Raw genomic sequence first — 19,982 nt, forward strand, 5'->3', positions numbered from 1 at the left:
ACAGGTGGACCCCTACCTCGTAGAGCGGGGTCCATGCTCTTCACGTGAACTCGATTGCGCCACCGTTGATGATGGCATGCAACGGAATCTGGCCCCACACTCCCACTGGTCCTCATGATTCCCCGCACCACCTTGACAAAGCATCGCTCCAACATCACACATGGTCTGCCACCACACCCGATCATCATCCATCCCCTCTCCACAAATTATTATTTAAAATTTCATCATTCATCTCAATATATATATATATATATATATTAAATAAAAGTTTTAAATTTCATATTTTTATGGTTATAATTTAAAATTTTATTTGTTTTGGTAAAAATAATCATAACTCATAAATTTTTATAAGAAATTGAATCATATTTACTAATAAGATTAATAGCAAGTCTTTTAAAAAGTAGATTTATTTTTATATGTAATTAATTTTACCAACGGGCAATAATTAATACAATAATCACGGGACTTACTTTCTCTCATTTTTTTGCATGGGTCAAAATCAAACTTTATTGACGTGGGAATGAAAATTTACATATATAATAAATGCCAAGGCAGCACGAAGAGAGAAACCAAAGCAAACAAAATAAAAAGAGGCATCAAATTAGGGTTCCACAGCAACTCTGATTTTCTGATCGATCCATTCATGGTGATAAGAATGGAGAAAAGCAAGTCGTACTTCGAGTATTCTTCTTCATATTCGGGAGAATTCGGGTACCGAAATCACCCCTCGAATTCATACAACTTCAACGGCCCATGCAGCAAAGAAAACGGGTTTACTACATCCAACGACCCAGAGCTCAAGAGGAAGAAGAGAATCGCCTCTTATAATGTCTTGACGATGGAGGGAAAGCTCAAATCCTCCGTCAGAAGCAGCTTTAAGTGGATTAAGAACAAGTTCACTGCGTCCAATGAACATGTTCGCTATGGTCTGTGACTGTGAGTTTTAACTAATTAGTCGCACATATACATATATATTATATACATGTTGTACGTATATGATTCGTGCCGTGTTTGGCGAATTTATATAAGCGAGGGAGGGGAGAGAGAAGTTTTATCTTGTCGCAGAATTAAGCACCAAACAGAGCTTGTCATGGTTGTTGATGAGTTTTTTTTTTTTTTTTTTTTTGTTTTTAATTTTGAGTTATTTGTTTGCATGGAAAACACAATATGAATATATGATTTGATGCTTGCAATACGAACTAATTAATCAAAAGATACATCTTAATTAGTTTTTTAATCCTAATTATTCATTTACTTAATTAATTTTAGTTAATAAATCGAATTGTGATATTAATTATATTTAAGTTTTTAATAAATTAATTACATCTAAACTAATAACTGTGTCATCTTACACGTATATTTTGTAATAACATATATTTTTGCTAATGCTTAATTATAATACGTTAAATTAGGAGTGAGTGGTTTATGTAAAAGCTGATAAATTATTTTACCTATGAGTTCTTCATTACAATATAACTTCTTGAACATGTAAAAAAAATTATCCAAAAGCTTAGAAATAAATTTCCTTACTAAACAATAAGTTTAACCTATATATACATATATATATATATAGCATTACATATGGGGTTGTCATATTCTTTATATGTGAAATATTTATTCATGATGGGTGGTAATTTACAAAGCAATGTAATATATAAAAGTTAATTTTATTTAGAAGCAAATTAAATTACAAAATAATGACAGTGGGAATTGAAAATAGATTTAGATGGAATTTAGAACACATTATATTAATTTAATCTAAAATTTAAAATTTAAAATAAGATTTCCTACCATGATAAATAAAATTTATTTATTTCAAATTTACCCTATAAAAACTTTCGTTTAGATTTTTTAGAAAAATATGATTTTTTTTTTTTTTTGAAAAAAAGAAGAAGCATGGGATCACTAAATTAATGTTTTGTTTGTAATTGGGGTCATGTCACGATTGGGTTGGGTTGCAGTTTTCAGATTTTAGGTCACATTCAATGTGAAAAAGTTCAAATAAAAGTGGCATTATTGAGATAAGAAATCATATATATTTATATATATGCTTACAAATGGATCACTACAAATCACAAAAGCACAAAATATTTTCTTTTATACCCCTCATATTAGTTTGTTTTAAAACGAAACATATGATTTATTTTATGATCTTTAACTAGTTTAAGATTTTATAATTAAATATGTAAATCATTATGTTACTTAATAATAATAAAAAGGTCTGCTATATACTTAATTTTTTGACAAATTTTTTTAAAATATTATTTTTCTACGAATAAATAAATATATGTTTGCAACATAAAATAATTTTTGCATAATATTAAATTTTCATTATATATTACACTTTAAAAAATAATTTACGAATGTGGTTGGCTTGTCATTGTCTCTACCCATAATAAATCAAATAAACCAAAAAAATTTAAAAAAAAATTAAATGGTCAAATTATAAGAGAAGGATAATTTGAACCATCTTTATCAAATAATACTACTGTTTTTTCAATTAAAATTGAAATATTGTACTATATATTTATTAATTGATTTTATAATAATATTGCAATAAAATAAATAGATATGCAATTGAAGTGGGTCTATATGAGTACATGGGGTATGGAGTAAAATTTTGAAAAGAATTAAAAGTGAATGAAATTTTTTGAAAGGATAAAGATAGGAGTTAGTGGGTGTTGGTAAATGTATTAATTTGATTGATAGTGTATAGTTCAGAATTTTATAAATTCAAAGTTAAATAGTTATTAGAAATTAGATGAATTCTTAGATTAATCCATCAAATTTTTATTGATTAAACCATTTATTTTTGCTTGTTTAATAAATTTGAAATAAAAAAAAGTAAAATAGCTAAGAATCCAATTTATTACATTAAAAGAACATTTCAGAAGTTAATTACATTCACACCTTAATACTTGAAGATGTGACTTGACTAAAATTGATTTAATTATGTATCACATACATGAATTATAATAATTTATATATTAAATAATTAAAATTTTAAAAAATTATATAAAAATATAAAGAGTTAAACCAAACATACATAGTGTAAGAACAAGCTTTACTTATAATATAAAAAAAAAAAAACTAAAAATATCTAATTATGACCCACCGCACATAATTAATTTTATATTATCTTCTTTGCTTTTTTTTTTTTTTTATAAAATAATTATAATAATTGTTTTCAAATTAAAATTATATACAATACTTTAAAAGGTAATGAGTTATGTGTAGAGAAAAAAATTGGACGAGATAGTACAAATAGTTATATTATTATTAATTATAAAATAATAATACGATACGATGACATTAATAATAATAACAATAACAATAGTCAGTTGTAAAGATGTATATACTGAAAAATAACTTTGATTTCTCACTAAATCATGTTTGGATTATCGTATAACGAATATTCTTATACCCGTTTTCGTTTAATTGTAATACTGATAAAGCATATAAACAACAAGATGTACAGACAACAAAACAAATTCATATCAAAATCAATGGCTCCACATTAATTGATTCTTTCGTGTACCGAGTTCGCTCGGAGGAAAAAAAAGAGAAAGCTTCAACCAAAGGGATGATTAATAACTTGATCAAAATCAGACCCTTCTTTTCTTCACTTACTGACTCCTTGTTGAACTTTGAAAACCCAAACAGGGCCCTTTTACCTTAAAAGGAAATTTAAGCCCCTCACCAAGTCCTACACAGGAAAAAGGAGCAACACCCAGAAAATATAAGGTCCAAAAGTCCCTCCTTTTTTCATGTGTTGGACTAGATGAATTTGAGTGGTGAAGAGAGTTCAAGGTCCATAAAGTGGTGTTGATACTGACTGTAGATTCCCCTCCACCATGTTAGATTGATCACTGCAGTTCAAGTTGCAATCCTTCCACAATCATTACCTTTGTTAAAAAGCTGCCATAAGAAAGTCAGTTAACAAAATCACAAACCCAATTCATGATCTCGATACAGTGGCACAATGTGATGTCATCGAAAGGCTTCATCTCAAATTATGATAATAAGCACAGTAATATTCCATTGTAATTCAAGACGGTTCAGTAAATCAGAACTTGATAATTATATATGATTGTTTACTTTCTCTGTACACTGAATTGTAGGTTGTATGTGAAGCTTTAGGCACCCAAGAAAAGGACTTTAACAAGAACCTGTTCAACTAGTCGAGCTAGAAGATGTTTTATCAACTCAGGAATCGATTTCAGAGATATATATATATATATATATATATCCACAAATGTATAATTTGACATAGCAAATAATTATTTCAAAAGCACCAAAAATCTGAGAACTGCGTAGGCACCTTAGAAGCGCTAGTCCTCAATCGCATAGAGTCCTATATGATGCGCTTGCTTCATTTTTCTGAACTCTCTTGTAGATGCTGACCTTTGGACTTGATTTAATCTGAATGAGTTATCAGTGCCATTGTTATAGTTGGCAGCATAAACCTTCGAAGTTGGTAATGGTGGCCGATTCTTGATGCTTTTAACAGCATTTGGATGGTCTTGAGATCTGGGGAATATCTTTTGATGCGAAGAAGCAACTGGGGACAGTAATAGAGCTGGGCTCTTCACCCGAGGAGCAAAAGTTATACCAGATGATGTACTGCTAGCACTGCTACCCAGTTCTTGACTTGGCAAAATTGTTTTACCATTCATATCAGTCTCCTGAAATGACAAACATGAGGTGAATTATATACCATAGGAAAGGTGTTGGAATTAATGCATTAGCATCAGCAGGAAAACCACAGTTTTCTTCTCAGATGAATATAGAAACAACCAGAGTTGTTTTCTTGCTTGTAAATGTGACAAGCTGGAAAAGGCAAAACTTGCAGAGAAGCCCTCGAGTTAAATGCAATGTAGTTATTCTTTTCTCTGGAAGTGTTGATGGACTAAGCATTAAAGATTGCTTGCAAGTTGAAATTGCAGAGAAAGGAAAATGACAAGTTGACGTTTTACCTGAAAAGGAGATGCAACTTTCTCTTTCTGTATTTCAGCGGCTTCATCTTTTCTCCTGCCTTCCCGGTGTGTTCTAGACCGCCGTTTCATTCTCCTTTGCCTATTTGAAAAATTAGTGACATAATAAAATAAGAATGTGGAAACCAATTTAGTAAATTAAAAATAACAACTCAAACAGAAATAAAATTTGACTAATTGATGAGTGAAGAACAAAAATCTTGAGACAGAAAATGCAATGCTAAGAGCCAAGCCCAGAGAAGAAATTTGCAGTAGAATTCAACTGAAATGAAAGAACTGCAATTAGGAAGAAAAGAAAAAAGATGGTCCTGTCATCAAGCTAAATCTTGTAGTAAGTACAAATCTATATCTGGTTTGTACAGACATGATTTCCCATCTCATTTTGGTCTCTGTTCTCATTATTAAACTCACATGATAATATATCATATTCATTTTTGATCTAAAGCAATTAGACATGCTGAGCATGATTCCTTAGCTAAAGAAAAATTTTCAAATCAATGTTGTACATTACGCAGGAAAGATAAATTATGTCAAAGGGTGGTATTAACATTAGGTGTAGGTGTTAGCTCGTATGGTGTTTATTATTTCTTTTTCCTCAAGGTTGGGGATCAATATATTTATTCACTATTGCTCATGATAGTTGACTTACTGTCTCTGTTCCTTGGCTTGCATCAATTCAGCCTCTTCGTCATAAACTACAGGGAGTCCTGAGAGGTCACATGCCAACGGACTGGTATAAAAGAACTGCAAACAAAGAGTCTTTTTTCAGCACAAATTCAAGAATAAAAGTTATAATATGCAATTAATTTCTTCAAGCCTGACTAATATACTCTGTCACATTGAATATGATCTCTCATATTATCATTTCTGTTAAGAAGTACAAATTAGGACTTCATTAGAGTAAATAATATATTAGTCATTTATCCCAAGTCTCGGTAATATTTATGATTAATAATGTTTCCTTTCGTTATTGCTATTCACTTGTATATATAGGGTGTTAATATTCAAGAAACGATATAATGAATTCATTCACATGATATCAAAGCTTTAGATTAAGAAAATCCTAAATTCTTTTATATACCCAATTCGGCTTTCATTATCAAAATAAGAAAAATCTAAGAGGGTAGCCTTCATTGCCATCTCCTACCATCACCAAAACAGCCAGTCACCACAGACTGGCAACCAGCCACAATAACTGGCCTTCATTGTCGGTTCCAGTACCTAGCCGCACCTCAGTTGCACTTCATTGTCTAGGTCCTGTCTGGCCAGACCCCAGTCACTGTTCCCCTTGTGCACCACCATTGGCGACCCTGTACACAGATATTGTCTGGCCAGAATCAGCCCAGAAACAGTTGCACACCAGCCTGTGCGCCTTTGTTCCGGCCGCCAGCTGCATCTGCTCCCTGCCACATGTCTGCCTCCAGCTGGTTCTGGGTCACAGCCACCACTTAGCCATGCCACAACCGCAGACCTGTAATCTCTATTTTCTTGTCACTTTTAACCCCAAGTTTGCAAGTTACCGGTGGTTACTTCTCAATTCACCAACACAAACTTCCCTATGGGAAGCTCAGTAGAAAATAACAGTGAGTTTTAACCAATTCAGACTGCTTACTGCTTCTACGGTAAATATTACTTGAGATGGTCACAAGTAATTCAGACTACACTCAAGGATACGGGAAAGCTAAGCCATCTCGATGACATTGAAGCAAAGCCAGGAGATCTCAATTTTGATGCTTGGGTTGAAAAAGGCTTGATGTGATTGGCATGACTCTGGAACCCTATGATACTAGAGATTAGTAAACTAGTTATGTGTTTGTTTATAGCAAATGAGATTTGGAATTCGATCAAAACATATATTCCAAGAAAAAAGATGCAGCTCAGATAAATGACCCAACTATCAAGGCCTGGACAACTAAACAGGGCAACTAGACGGTAATAGAATATGCGAACCTTCTAAAAAGTATGTGGCAGGAATTTGATCAATATCATAGTATCACTATGGAAAGCAGTAAAAATGTGGTAATCTTAAAAAGATTTGTTGAGATAAATAGATCCTACCAATTTATGGCAGGACTTGGAGAAGAGTTAGGAAGACCACATCCTATTTATTAAGCACTGAAAGTCAGGGGGAATCATTATCCTCCTAGTAAACGTAGATGATATAATTGTTAAGGAACAATGAAGAGGAAGAAGTAGCTCTCAAGCAATGTCTGCCTAGAGAATTTGATATTAAAGAATTCAGGAAGTTGAAATATTTACTCAGAATAGAAGTGGCCTACTCAAAATCATGAATATTCATTTTCCCAAAAATATATGCCACATATTTGTTAGATGAAACTAGCAAATTTGTATGCAAGCTGGCTAGTACACCCATTGACCCCAATTATAAACTAGAACTGGCGGAAAAAACTTAAACGTGGACGAGGAAATGCAACAAATACTATTAGATATATTGATATGTTTGTCACATAATAGGCCAGACATTGCATATGCTATTAGAATTGTGAGTCAAATCATGCACAAACCTAAGAAGGGTACTTACAAACAGTTTACAAAATACTTCATTATTTGAAGGATACTCCAGGGAAAGAAATTATGTTCGAAAGAACAAATAGACTGTTTTTTTAAGCATATACTAATGCAGATTATGTTGGATCACCAGTTGACAAGAGATCCACCTTTGAATTTTGTATCTTTCTTCGAAGGAATCTAGTGACTTGGAGAAATAAGAAGCAGAATATAGCAGCCCAGTCTAGGCAGAGTTAAAAGAGTTATGGCCCAAAAAGTGTATGAGCTTCTACGGCTGAAAATCATTTTTGAAGATCTAAAGATTCAACGAGATGAATCTACGAGACTCTACTATGATAATAAGTTAGCGATTAGCATTGATCACAATCCAATACAATATGATAGAACTAAGTATATTGAAGTAGATAAACACTTCATCAAAGAGAAGCTTGATAGTGGGCTGATTTGTACTCCATACATACCAACCACTTCACAACTTGCCGATGTTTGACTAAAGAATTAAGTAATCATGTATTTCAGATGATTATTGCTAAGTTAGGAATAGATAATATCTATTCACCAACTCAAGGAGGAGCCTTAACAAGTACAAATTAGAACTTCATTAGGGTAAAAGGTATATTGGTCATATACTCTGGATCTTTGTTATCTTTGTAATCAATATCGTTTCCTTTCGTTATTGTTTTTCACTTGTATATATAGGTCCTTAGTGTTCAATGAAATACACAACAATTCATTCTTACACAATTTCAAATTAGATAGATACCAGCATAAAAGTCCAAGTAAAGAAACATAATCATTTAGCTGTAACTACAAGATTAAAGACTGATAATGGCCAACCTTCAAACTGCCTTCCTATATGAGAAGATAAATGGCAAGGATAAAGCAGGCATACAAGGTTCACACAGGGGATTCTGAAATTTTTGGTTTTGACATGATAAAGTTGCAAAACCGTTATCAAGAGAAAAAGGTAGACGCAAACCATTTCAAATGTGTATTAAACTGGCTACACAATCTTACTTCATTCTGGAGAGCTGAAGATGCACATCCACGATATGCAGGATCTAAAGCAAGAAGGATGCTGAGAAGCCCCAAAGAAGACTCGGGGAAGTTGCTGAAAGCTTCAAGAAGACTAGGTCTGTAAGACTGTGGTGGTCGAAAAGTTGTAGATAGTCTTAATTTTTTCCAATAATCCTCTGAAGGTGTGCCACATAACTTGAAAATTTTATGAAGTTGTTCAACCTGAAAGCAAAAAAGTTATTATCTAGGAAGTAAGCTACTAGCAGTAAGCTCTGAAACCAAATTTTGCAACCATTTCAAAAGAAAAAAGATCATTAAGATCAGCACTACTTTGCATATATGATAGAAATATGAAAAAACTGACTTACGATGATCCCTTGAATTCTCTTACCTCCGTTCGACCAGGCATGATTGGCCTCCCTGCAAGCATTTCTGCTAAAAGGCATCCAGCACTCCAGAGATCAATACCAACTCCATAATTTGTAGAGCCTAGCAAGAGCTCAGGGGCTCTATACCAAAGTGTCACAACTCGACTTGTGAGAACACGCTTCTGATTCGGAGAATAGAAATTTGCGAGTCCAAAGTCTGCAATTTTCAGCATCCCATTTTTATCTATCAACAGATTCGATCCTTTAATATCCCGATGTAAAATACCTCTCTCATGGCAATGCTGCAGACCTGATAGTAGTTGATGCATATAGCATTTTATCTGGTTGCATAATTCAAAAGACAACCCAACCAATGAGAAAAGTCAAAACTCTTGATTTCATGGGAGGATAAAAGAATTAGCTCCAACCTGTGGTAAGGTAAGTCCTTCAGGGCGGGCAACAACTCTTGCCAAATCTGATTGCATTAAATCGAAAACGAGGTAAAGACTATATTGCATTCTTGATGTGGCTAATCCTTCAAGCTTTACTATATTTGGATGATCCAACTTTTGCAGCATCATTATCTCTCTTGCCATAAACTTCACACTCTCAGGTTCTGATGTGTCAAAACGTACCTTCTTCAGAGCAACTATTTTGCCTGTGTCTCTATCCCGAGCTTTATACACATTGCTGTACGTACCCTGGCCTACCTATAACCAACAAGAATAGCAGAATTAGGCAAACCCTTTTTTTTTTTCTGTCAGCGACACTTTCAACTTATCAGTGATATAAAGTATTTCAGTTTTGCCTCAAAATGAATGTTAGAAGAAAAGGTAGAGTATATTAACTCGAGATCTTTATTTCCCATGACTACTGATTACAGTACAGCCAAGCTCGTGGTCATAATCAAGATGGGATTTAAAAACCTCCATAGGTTATGGAATTATACAAAATAAAGCATCAAACAGATTTTAGCATAAAGAATTTCCATCCGATGAACTTTCTGATCTAGAAAGATCTCCAAGAAAAGAGAAAACTGCTGGAATATTTCTTTAAGATAGGCAACAAACTAAGTGAGAATATGCTGTCACATGCGACGTTTATATTAATTCTAATTAACCAATTCAGAAACAACTGGAGACTGGCAGCAAATCAAGAAGGAGAATACCTTGTCAAGTTTAACATAATTGTCGGCGCTTTTAGGAACCAAACCAGCCAAAACCTCTGTAGGAACATTGTCAACCAGCCATTTAGGCCACCCAGTAAACACCTCATCTGCACCATTCTGCACAGCAATGTTCTCAACAGTTGCACCAATAGTACTATTCCTCCCTCCTCTGCCGATCACCCTCTCTTCTTCTCCACTTCCATTGTCAAACCCAGCATTAGAATTCCTCCTCTGCGGCGGTTCGAGCCTGTGAAACCGATCCGGATGCCGCTGGCCAGTGGACCTCCTAGGCCCCACGAATCCACCTTTCCCTACATAGCCATTATCCAATTTTAGCTTCTCTAACCCCCTGGGTGGTGAATTCGTTGAAGGTTTAGCTTGAACACAGCCCATGCCTTCGTGGGTCAGAGACAGTGAGTCTGTCCTCAGACTTCAAAAGAGAGTGATAATGTTGGACTTGTATGGGTAGGAGGAAAGAAAGAGAATCAAGAAGGAGAAGGAGAAGAAGACACTCGGCGATAGTGCGAGAAGAAAGAGAGAGAAGCGAAAGAGATGGTAGAGTAGAAAGAGCCGGCCTTGGCCTGCATCTTTGAGGTTTTGCTGCCTGAGAAAGGAACAAAGAAAGCATCTTTTTCCTTTAATTTTCTTTTTTGTTGTTTGATGATCATTTCTGTCTATCTTCTTTGCCATCTCCGCTAAAAAGCGAAAATGCACAGACAGAGAGTGATGGATTCTTGTTTCTTTTTAAATTATTTATTTACAGATTTACCTGTTCAGTCGATTTTTCTTTTGATCATTCTCTGCATCCGACTCGCGGGGAAGAGCGGTGAAAAGGGTAGCTGAAACGTGGATATAGGGAGACAAAAAGAGAGGCGTTGGCCAATGGGATCTAAACACGTCGGACACTTCAGCTGATCGCATGTGGAGGTGTGACGTGGATAACTGCTCAATTATATCTCGCCAGGTCATCAAAGGTCCACCACCGCAACTTTCAAATATCAAATGACAGTGAGTTTGAAAGATTGTATCCAAATTGCCAATCGCACCTGGTGGCATAAAACTTTGAATTAAAAAATTTAAATTTTTATGTCATCAACCCTACTTGAAATTTTTATTCTCTATTTAAAATTTATTGAATTTGAACTCTTTGAAAATATAAAATTTTTCTTTCATTTAATAAAATTTTAATTTTAATTTATTAATATGTTGATAAAAAATATTTTATGTGAACCATAATTTTTTGAAAAAAAAATTATTTGTATTTAATTTTTTTAATAATTTTATTTAAAAATTACTCTTATATGTAAGAAAACATGGTAAAAGAAATTATTTTAAGAATTTTACACTATTTTTTTAAGGTTAGTAAATTTATAGTTATATAGACGATTTTATATTAACTTAATATTTAGTTAAATTTAATTTTAACTATACTTTATGCAATTGTAAAAGCTGAATCGCAAAATGTAACTTAATAGATTTTTATTCTTATAATTAAAATTATAATTTTTTAAAATTAAACTATAATATGCATGAATTACAAGATTATATTAACAGTTCTTGATATTTGATACATTTATATATAAATTTTATCTGTAAACAAAATTATTTAAATTTTATATTTATTTTAATTGTTAAAGGTAAAATTTTATTATGAAAATAAAAATTAATATTTTTAATACTTTTTTATTTCATACTTAGTAATAAGTGGCTAAAGAGAGTTATCAATCACATAAATACTTTTTTTTTTAAATATTACATTAAGAGGATAAAGAAATTTTTTTATAAATTTTCAAAATTATTTTTAACACTTCCACTACTCTCAGTTATTTCTCTTTAGACATTTGTTCCCACAAATCTGACGGCCCTGATTTCCCAGCTCCATTACCAGACAAAACACCCGGGCACTAATGGCGAAGTCTACAGAAAACTCATCCCCTCAATTAATTGCGACTGGGTCTATACACTACAGGTAAGACAAGTGTTTATCACGGTGACTACAAAGTAGTCCATTCAAGGTTCGTGTCGACCCGATACCTGTCTTTGCTCCGCATACTACCCACCAAATCCACTTCCTTCCCAATTTTCTTCACTCACCACAACCATTGAAACCCTAGACATGACATAACTCAAGCTTCCCGAGCTTTCTCTCTCTGCGGTACGCTTCTCCTTCTCCTATCTTTTTCTTATTTTCTAAATACTTTCGCTTGGAGTGATGTTCATGGAATCCAAAATCAGAGAGGAATTGCGTACTTATGGTTAATCGATCTTCTTTTAACAACCCGCTTGAATTTGAAAACAATGCCTACTTCTATGTTGCTAGTAGCTGGAGCTCATTCGACTTCCTAGGCCTAGTTAGGAAAAACAGTACAGAATTTTCATTTTTTTTGTTCTGTGTAATCTTTACGAGTTTTGAATGCTTCATTTTTCGAGCATTTCTAGTCATCCATGTGAAAAAAGAAAAGGAAGAAACTCTCACTGAACGCTAGTTCTTCTCATATTCAGGCTATGAACTTTAGGGTTTTGATTTAGTTTACAGCTAAATCCAAGCTTATGACTTTTAGTTCTGGTATCTGATTTTCTGAAGCCTCGTGGGCTTAAGTTCTGCACCTGGCAAACCCCTCCAAAGGGGAATAATCTATTTATATTATTAGCCTGTGCATATAGATTTTCATAGTTCTAGAATTAAACAACAAAAAAAGAAAAAGAAACGAAACCTTTTGTTTTCTGAAGTTCAATTTAGTTTGTGTTCAACGGAATTGGAAGTGATATTAGTTGGCTGCTAGACTTGGATGAATCTATGGCTTGTGCACTTTTTCCGTCTGTGGAGAAATCTCATTTGTTTCCTATTTATTGAAGTTCTTAAAGGATTATTATGCACATTACTGGCACTAGTTGTATAAATATTATTCTGTGGTTAAAATCGATGTTTGGAGTCAACTATGTATCAATAGATGTGTGATTTGCTGGTGCCCTGCAGCATCCATTGGTTCAATTGAGTCACATGATGTATTTGCATAATGGAACATAAGGATGCCTAAGTAATTCATGGAATCCATTGTCACCCAGCCAAAGTAGGATAAATACAATGCTAACTCCACGTGGACATCGTGTATAGTCTTTTCATGTATATAAATTGTTCTGTTTTCATTTGGCACGCAGCCGAGGAAAATTACTTTAGTTCCATGTTCATGCTCCTTTTTCTTTTTTTTTTTTTTGGAGAAGTGAATTTGTTTTGGCTGAACTGGATTTTGTCGTATTTTGAAAACAAAATTCACTTACTTAACCGTACCATTATAGAAGAAATTTGGTATCATTGTGGTATAGTCTTGTGTTTGATAATTAAACAGGACAGATTTCAAATGTTGCCTAGTTAAGCCTGACTTCAATATTGTTGTACCCACAAGTCGTAAAAGACCTCTTTTTTCTCTCTATTGCAGCAAGCTTCGATATTTGCAATGTGTCACTACCACCTATCGGAGGATGATTTACCTCAAAATGAACATTATGCACGGAGGAATGGAAATGGAATAGAGCATGTGGAACTAAGGTGGGAAACCCAGATAGCATTGTTGGAGGAGCGAATATCAAGGATTGAGGCTCGAGTTGAAAGGCTAGAAACGACAATGTTATATTTGCAGAAATGGATGCGAGTACTATCTTGTTTGCTTTTGCTTACTCTTGTCTATGCTATATGTAAATGAATTCCCATTGAAAATTTGTTTTAGGTGCAGTGTTTGTATTGCTTGTAATGTACTAGATGTTAGGTAGGTATGTGACAGCATTTGTGGATTGCTGTACTTCAAAATAAATTTCAGGGAGTCAACAAAGTTAGCAATAGGAAAAAGAAAATTGTTGATAGATCTTTACTCTGTTACAGAGGTGAAGTCTCATGTTTTATTGAATTAATGGGAGAGAAACAACTAATCATAATGCTAGAATTTATCGTGTTTTTCCTGTATCTTTATGGTAGAATATCACTTATTTACAATTCTCTTTACAAAGCTTAGTTTGTAAACACAGAAAGATCAAGTTTGTGCAGCCATAATAATCCTGACTAGCTGGTAGTTCAGTTGTCGGAACCGAAACAAGAGGATAATCGGAAATAGTTAACAAGTATCAGCTACTTCAACTAGCAAAGTGGAAGGATCTGAGATCTAATACTGCTTACAGCCCTTCGTGAAATTCATGAGGAAGCATGTAATATTTCTAGTCTCTAGATAATTGATTGTTGTTTTGACACCGCAAACAATCCATTATCACTTGAATAGACAGTGCCGGGTAAGTTGCATCTTAAGATGCTGATGATGGATGTTAGATTGCAGTATATGTAATACTATTTTTAAGTTTTTGAAAGAAGTGATTACAGTTTATTATTCAACAAGTAAATTGCTCTATAATTACACCAAGAAGTAGGAAAAATTGAGATCCCAAACAACTATGGAGCTCATAGTCCGCCAAATATATGAACAAAATAGCAACCTTATAAACTTGGGAATGAAAAGAAGAGTGAAGATCAAAGAAATTACAGAAGTTGTAGAGTCAAATCATTGGATTTGAATAGAGTAAATTACAAAAAGTAAACAGGGTATGGAGAAAAATTAAGGAAGAAGAATCATTCAATATCTAATATCCCGAAATTGGAGAGAAGGATCTTTACTTGATCAACAAAGTCTGAGCCTGTTGCATACTCTGTTAACATCCCAACAGCAAAGCCAAACATTGCCCATCTACTCAAACAACACCAAATTACCGATTCAGCCATAACCATATACAACTCATATGTTTATACATTCAGCAAAATGTAAATGTCAATGTTTAAATATCAATCAACAAATATCAAGAAAAAAATTCCCAAGTAGTTTTGCCATACTAATGTCTAGGAAATTCGGGAGTCCATAAGTTTGGTAAAATGTTGTTGGATGATGCTTCTGTTTTGAGATAAATTCCCAAACGTTGTAAGTAAATAGTTGATGCTTTATATAGGAAAGCATTAAAGCTATATGAACATCAGTTTCTTGCTGAGGTAATTCCAGATTAAAAGTTTCTTAATAATTCATCACCAATGTTAATGATTTCCAAATTTATCACCTACCACGATTGTTCATACTATATTCAATTTCCAACTATAATTACCACATATATGATAAGAGAAAAAGAAAAGTTATTAATCATTAATTATAAAAATTTATAGTTAATTATTACCTTCCATTGGCAATCTCATTATTCCCAACAAAGCCAAAGAAGGGACCTTGATTTGCCTCCTCAAGCTTCTTCTCTTTAAAGTACTCCTGCAACTCCTTCGCCTTCTGCCTCTGAAACTCCAACGTTATCACATTCTTCTCCTCCCCAACCGCCACCGGAGCCGGTTTAACAGCCGAAGAAGAAGAAGGTGACGGCGGAGAAGGAGGAACTGGCTTCAAAGGAGGCGATGGCGACGAAGGTTCTCTAAGAGGAGGCGCCACAGGTCGTCTCAAAGGACCTTCTGTTTGGGAGCATCTTATAGTGACGAGATTGTAAGAAGGCTTTCTGATTGCGGAGAATCTGAAACAGGAAGGCGAAGCTGATGAAGAGGAAGGTGAGGAAGAAGACGACGACGATGGATTTGGGATTTTGATGCGTGGAATCGAGGATGCCACAGACATTTTAAAAAAAAATTTTAATCTGCTCTGCTTCTCTGCTCCCTGCGTGTTCTTAACTTTGTGTTTGGGGTTTATGGGTGTTGAATTTGGTGTGTGTGGATGAGGCGTGGCCAAGTTTCAGAGAAGAGGTGGCTGCTAATCACGACGAACAGCAATTAAGACATTACAGAATCGGGAGTTGAGAGCGCGTGAATACACGTGCTTCCACTTATAAGAGGTCTAATGTTTATCCGTCCTCGACGCGCTAGGATTTTGAGTGGCGGGGGGAAGTTATTTCTTTTGTATAATTGGATATACTTCCCCTTTTTTTTTTTTTCTTTTCCTTTTCTAATTTTCTTTCATTGTATTTTTTGAGTTTTTATATAAAATTTAACAGTCGTACTTTTTCCATCTTCTTTTTATTTTAAGCAACATGTAATTTTATATTGAAATTAAACTAAGAGATTATAACATATTAAACTTTAAAGAAGCAAATTAATCAACAGAATGTAAATTTGAAAAAGAAAATACCACCACGTCCTACCAAAAATTTGAAAAAAAAAAAAAAAAAAGAAATATGAACCCAGAAATTACAAAATAAATGTGGCTAAACAGACATATCGAAATGCTTGTGTTGATGGGAGTCGGTAGTGGCCATCTCCACAGATGGTTTTTGCAGAGGTTGACTGTTCTTGTTCTTGTGGTAAATGAAGTATAAGATCAACTGCATTATCCCCAATGCACATCCAAGACCATTCGGTATCTGTACAATCAATCTCAGTTTTTTAGTCATATATATCTATCATGAGTATGAATAGGCAAATATTATGAACTAAAACCTAATAAATTCAGTTACTTTAGTCAAACCCACTAGACCCACAGAGAAATAAACTTGGAAATATTCCTTTGATTATTCTTAGATTGAATATATTGATTATGTGTATACATATATATACATTACCAGTTGTAGAGGAAGAAGTACACTTACAGCGACAAAAGGATCATGGCCAAGAAGACCATACACGAACCATGAGGTGCCGCAAAGGAAGACAAAGAGTGATAAGAAGAAAGGCATGAACTCCACACTCTTCGTTTTAATCACCATCCTCTGCATACATTATATATATATATATATATATCATTAGATATACAAAAACTTGATGAATCTAGTTGTAACTAAGAGAAGATAAAAACCGATACAATTTGTATTAAGCACTCACCATAACAGATAGAGGAGCGGCATACATAGCAGTGGAGAAAATGGTAAGAGCAAGACCACAAAGTAGTTTTCTTGGGCTGCCGTCAAGAACAAATAATGATATTGAGGCTAGAGCAGCAAATACAGCTAGCACAAGCACTAGAAGCCCAAATATCTTAGCCTTCTCCTTCTTAGGAGCAAATATGAGAAACAACAATATATAAATTGCTTCTATCACTGTTCCCGTCCCGTTTATCGTTGCTACCAAAATGTTATTTTTCGATATGAACGGAAGACCATACCTGTTGAATCAGTTGTTAGTCTTTGTTCAAATTCTGATTATATATACTGCAAATATGATAAAACTTTAAATTGGAATAGTACTATGAAATATTTATGTAAAGAAATGAATCAAGATGAGTTACCAGGCGGCAAAGAGACAGTTGAGCAAAGCCATTACGTAAGGAATGCCTGAGAATTGCTCTGTAGACTTATTCTGCATGATCCTCTTGAATGTGATCCTATTACATGCATGCAATCACACATTTAACTGGATTAGTTAATTTCTAACTTATCTATATAAACATTAACTAGAAACTACTAATTACAATCATTAACTTGTAAAAAACCTTTTTGTAGAAAATTAAGAGAGAAGAGTAAAACAAGTTCTAAAATTGGCACGACACACACCTGCCAAATCCGAAATTTAAAGGGAAGAACCCACATGGGTTGATAAGCCCAATTTTTGAGACATGATTTTTTTTTTTTTGGATAAAAATCATATGTTTATTCTTTCTTCCTCTTGTGTGAAAAAGAAAATCTTAATGTTATCGAATAAATTAGGGTAAAATTCAGATTTCATATGATAATTGAAATAATGGAAAATATGAGGGTGATTAATGCAAACTTTTGCTATTTATAAGCTTCAAAAGAGAAGAAGATAAAGATAACTCGTATATTAATATCAGATTGGAAAATTTTGTAGTTAGAAAATTTAAATAAGCAATCCTAACCCTAAAGTTAAAAAAAAACAGCAAAGATAAAGACAAATATTAAAAAAAAAATATATATATATATATACATATATATAGAGATTTTATGTGTTATTTAAATTACATTTATATATTTAGAAAATTTTATATAGATAATCTTACGTACATATATTATTTGAAATATAAATAGACAACTAGAATTATAACATTAAAGATAAAAACAAATACTAATACATATATATTCAATTAACAATTTCAAATTACACTTTTAAAATTTAAAAAAATCAAATCCATACGCATTAAGTAATTAGGATTTTAAAAAGTGAATGAAAACAAATTTGATCTGGATTAAAGAAAAAAGTAAAGCAAAGTATGATATTTGAAGGTGCATACGTCGGAGCCAAGAAGAGGAAAAGAGCAGTGGCGTTTCCTGCGTAAATATGAAACGTTAAACTCAAAATACTGCAACCAGAAAGAGAAAAGAAAAGGAAAAAAGAAAAAGAAGGAAGACTCACCAAAAATACCAAATACAAAACGCACAGTATCCATCTCTGAGAAACTCAAGAACTTAGCAGATCACCAAAACCCTTCTGCTAGCAATATGGCAGTGACGTATCAGCAGAATAAAGGTGGTTTATATAGACTGTTCAACAGGGATACGAAACAGTAGTAATGAAGATACTATAAACTAAAAACTAAAACAGTAATTACCTCACCCCCCTCATAGTTCAAGCCTACCGCAACTGACAATTTCTAGAAATACATAATCCAGTTTGTTTCACACCAAAACTTTTAAACTAATACTTCTTACCCATTCATAAAATTCAAAAAAATAATATTTATAACTTGGGTTTACCTTAACGCTCTTACTATAGGCGTTTGGCAACCGAGAAAAAAAAAACAAAATAAAACCACTTTTCTTGAATTTTTAGAGAAAAAGATTGAATGATTTTGAGTTTTAGAAATCAGAAACTTACCTGTTGAATTGTGGGATGCTTTCTTTGAATGCTATCTGATCCAATGAAAACTAAAAACTAATGCCTCCACTTGTTTTGCGTTTGCCCGTCCGCCCCCAAATATATATATACTTAACCCCATGTTGTGTAGGTAATACAACTTTTAATCGGATACAATTTGGTAACATCCGCATATATATATATATATATGTATTACTAGAGGTTTTAATCATATAGGTAACGTAACTTTTAATTGGATATGATTTCGTAAATGTCCAAATAGATTTATATATAGCATATATTAAGTAATGTATTATTGTTTTTATATTTAGGTAGTATCTAAATTTAAATAATTTATATATATAATAGATACTAAATATTAAATATAATGGAATAGATAGTAGACAACATAGTATTTTTTTTTTTATATTGTCATGGTATTTGAATTCTCATCGTCAAATAATAAAACATTATTTTAAAAAATAATAATAAGATAATGGATTTATGTTTTGTTAATATATAAATTTTCAATAAATAATTTATATATTTAAAAATATTTTAAAATATACTATTGTGATACATGACAACTATCGGTATTATATATATATATAAAAGATTGCAATTATTTCTTTTACTTAATTATAATCTTAATTACGATAAAGCATAAATTATGAATTATAAGTTAGAGTTTGGTATATACATAAATCTATTATTCCTCTAAAATATTTTTATTAAATTATAAGTGTATTATAGGCAATTTTGAATTTTGTTAATGAGAATTAAATAAAGCTTCCTGAATATTTTCTTTTTTCTTCACCAACTCTAGGTAATTCTTTGGGTAACATATCTATAAATACCATTATAAAAGTATTATATAAAGTTTTCATATAGCTTATAAATCATGTAGCATATAATAACTTAGCTTAATTATCAGCTAAAAATTAAATCAATCGTTACTTTTAAGATGATGTGTAAATCATAATAAATAAAAAAATAAAACTACATTAAAACATATCAACGTACAATTCTAACCATACACTAGGAGGGCAGATATATTTAAAAGTAATCAATATAATGCTACTATATATATACATACATACAATGCAATTTATCATCATTTTATTTTGACAGTTACTTATTTA

At 32.7% G+C, this 19,982-nt stretch overlaps 4 protein-coding genes and 1 long non-coding RNA gene across 7 annotated transcripts; 2 read left to right on the plus strand and 3 right to left on the minus strand.

The window, feature by feature from the left end:
* Window positions 1–529: 529 nt before the first annotated feature.
* On the plus strand, window positions 530–1,104 carry LOC110815150 (mediator of RNA polymerase II transcription subunit, putative (DUF3511)). Its single transcript, XM_022042812.2, has one exon. The coding sequence runs from the start codon at window positions 644–646 to the stop codon at window positions 932–934; it is 291 nt and encodes a 96-aa protein (XP_021898504.1). The 5' UTR covers window positions 530–643; the 3' UTR covers window positions 935–1,104.
* A 2,237-nt stretch (window positions 1,105–3,341) lies between these two features.
* Window positions 3,342–10,808, minus strand: LOC110815149 (putative serine/threonine-protein kinase At1g54610). 2 transcript variants are annotated; one of them, XM_022042810.2, is made up of 8 exons: window positions 10,077–10,808; window positions 9,337–9,618; window positions 8,932–9,249; window positions 8,541–8,762; window positions 5,644–5,738; window positions 4,977–5,076; window positions 4,322–4,685; window positions 3,342–3,869 (listed from the first exon to the last, which is right to left on the minus strand). In XM_022042810.2, the coding sequence occupies exons 1-7, from the start codon at window positions 10,467–10,469 to the stop codon at window positions 4,332–4,334; spliced, it is 1,764 nt and encodes a 587-aa protein (XP_021898502.2). In that variant the 5' UTR covers window positions 10,470–10,808; the 3' UTR covers window positions 3,342–3,869; window positions 4,322–4,331. The 2 variants fall into 2 exon arrangements, with proteins under 2 accessions (XP_021898502.2, XP_021898501.2); XM_022042809.2 differs by having other exon boundaries at window positions 3,342–3,918.
* A 1,081-nt stretch (window positions 10,809–11,889) lies between these two features.
* Window positions 11,890–14,034, plus strand: LOC110815229 (uncharacterized). Its single transcript, XR_002539796.2, has 2 exons — window positions 11,890–12,231; window positions 13,514–14,034. It is a non-coding gene; the product is annotated as an uncharacterized LOC110815229 (long non-coding RNA).
* A 505-nt stretch (window positions 14,035–14,539) lies between these two features.
* Window positions 14,540–15,856, minus strand: OHP2 (one-helix protein 2). The gene is made up of 2 exons (XM_022042889.2): window positions 15,279–15,856; window positions 14,540–14,803 (listed from the first exon to the last, which is right to left on the minus strand). Exons 1-2 carry the CDS (start codon window positions 15,716–15,718, stop codon window positions 14,689–14,691), a joined length of 555 nt encoding a protein of 184 aa, XP_021898581.2. The 5' UTR covers window positions 15,719–15,856; the 3' UTR covers window positions 14,540–14,688.
* Window positions 15,857–16,189: 333 nt separating this feature from the next.
* LOC110815162 (bidirectional sugar transporter SWEET1-like) lies at window positions 16,190–18,984 on the minus strand. Of its 2 annotated transcripts, none has more exons than XM_022042825.2 (7): window positions 18,862–18,984; window positions 18,400–18,474; window positions 18,278–18,314; window positions 17,318–17,413; window positions 16,915–17,194; window positions 16,683–16,802; window positions 16,190–16,457 (listed from the first exon to the last, which is right to left on the minus strand). In XM_022042825.2, exons 2-7 carry the CDS (start codon window positions 18,431–18,433, stop codon window positions 16,302–16,304), a joined length of 723 nt encoding a protein of 240 aa, XP_021898517.2. In that variant the 5' UTR covers window positions 18,434–18,474; window positions 18,862–18,984; the 3' UTR covers window positions 16,190–16,301. The 2 variants fall into 2 exon arrangements, with proteins under 2 accessions (XP_021898517.2, XP_088079464.1); XM_088223338.1 differs by having other exon boundaries at window positions 18,400–18,527.
* Between the last annotated feature and the right edge of the window lie 998 nt (window positions 18,985–19,982).

Source organism: Carica papaya, chromosome 1, assembly GCF_054855325.1.
Source record: "Carica papaya isolate Zhongbai chromosome 1, ASM5485532v1, whole genome shotgun sequence".
In the NCBI taxonomy this organism is placed as follows: Eukaryota; Viridiplantae; Streptophyta; class Magnoliopsida; order Brassicales; family Caricaceae; genus Carica; species Carica papaya.

Excerpts from the sequence above, each read along its gene's own strand:
- LOC110815150 (XM_022042812.2), top strand. The coding sequence starts at position 644 with ATGGTGATAAGAATGGAGAAAAGCAAGTCGTACTTCGAGTATTCTTCT.
- LOC110815149 (XM_022042810.2), bottom strand. The coding sequence starts at position 10,469 with ATGGGCTGTGTTCAAGCTAAACCTTCAACGAATTCACCACCCAGGGGG. Across the intron at positions 9,250-9,336 it reads AAGGACTTACCTTACCACAG|ATAAAATGCTATATGCATCA; the intron begins GTTGGAGCTAAT and ends TTATGCAACCAG. Across the intron at positions 8,763-8,931 it reads TCATGCCTGGTCGAACGGAG|GTTGAACAACTTCATAAAAT; the intron begins GTAAGAGAATTC and ends TTTTGCTTTCAG.
- OHP2 (XM_022042889.2), bottom strand. The coding sequence starts at position 15,718 with ATGTCTGTGGCATCCTCGATTCCACGCATCAAAATCCCAAATCCATCG. Across the intron at positions 14,804-15,278 it reads AATGAGATTGCCAATGGAAG|ATGGGCAATGTTTGGCTTTG; the intron begins GTAATAATTAAC and ends TTGTTTGAGTAG.
- LOC110815162 (XM_022042825.2), bottom strand. The coding sequence starts at position 18,433 with ATGGATACTGTGCGTTTTGTATTTGGTATTTTTG. Across the intron at positions 16,803-16,914 it reads CCGCTCCTCTATCTGTTATG|AGGATGGTGATTAAAACGAA; the intron begins GTGAGTGCTTAA and ends TAATGTATGCAG. Across the intron at positions 16,458-16,682 it reads GCCATGATCCTTTTGTCGCT|ATACCGAATGGTCTTGGATG; the intron begins GTAAGTGTACTT and ends TTGATTGTACAG.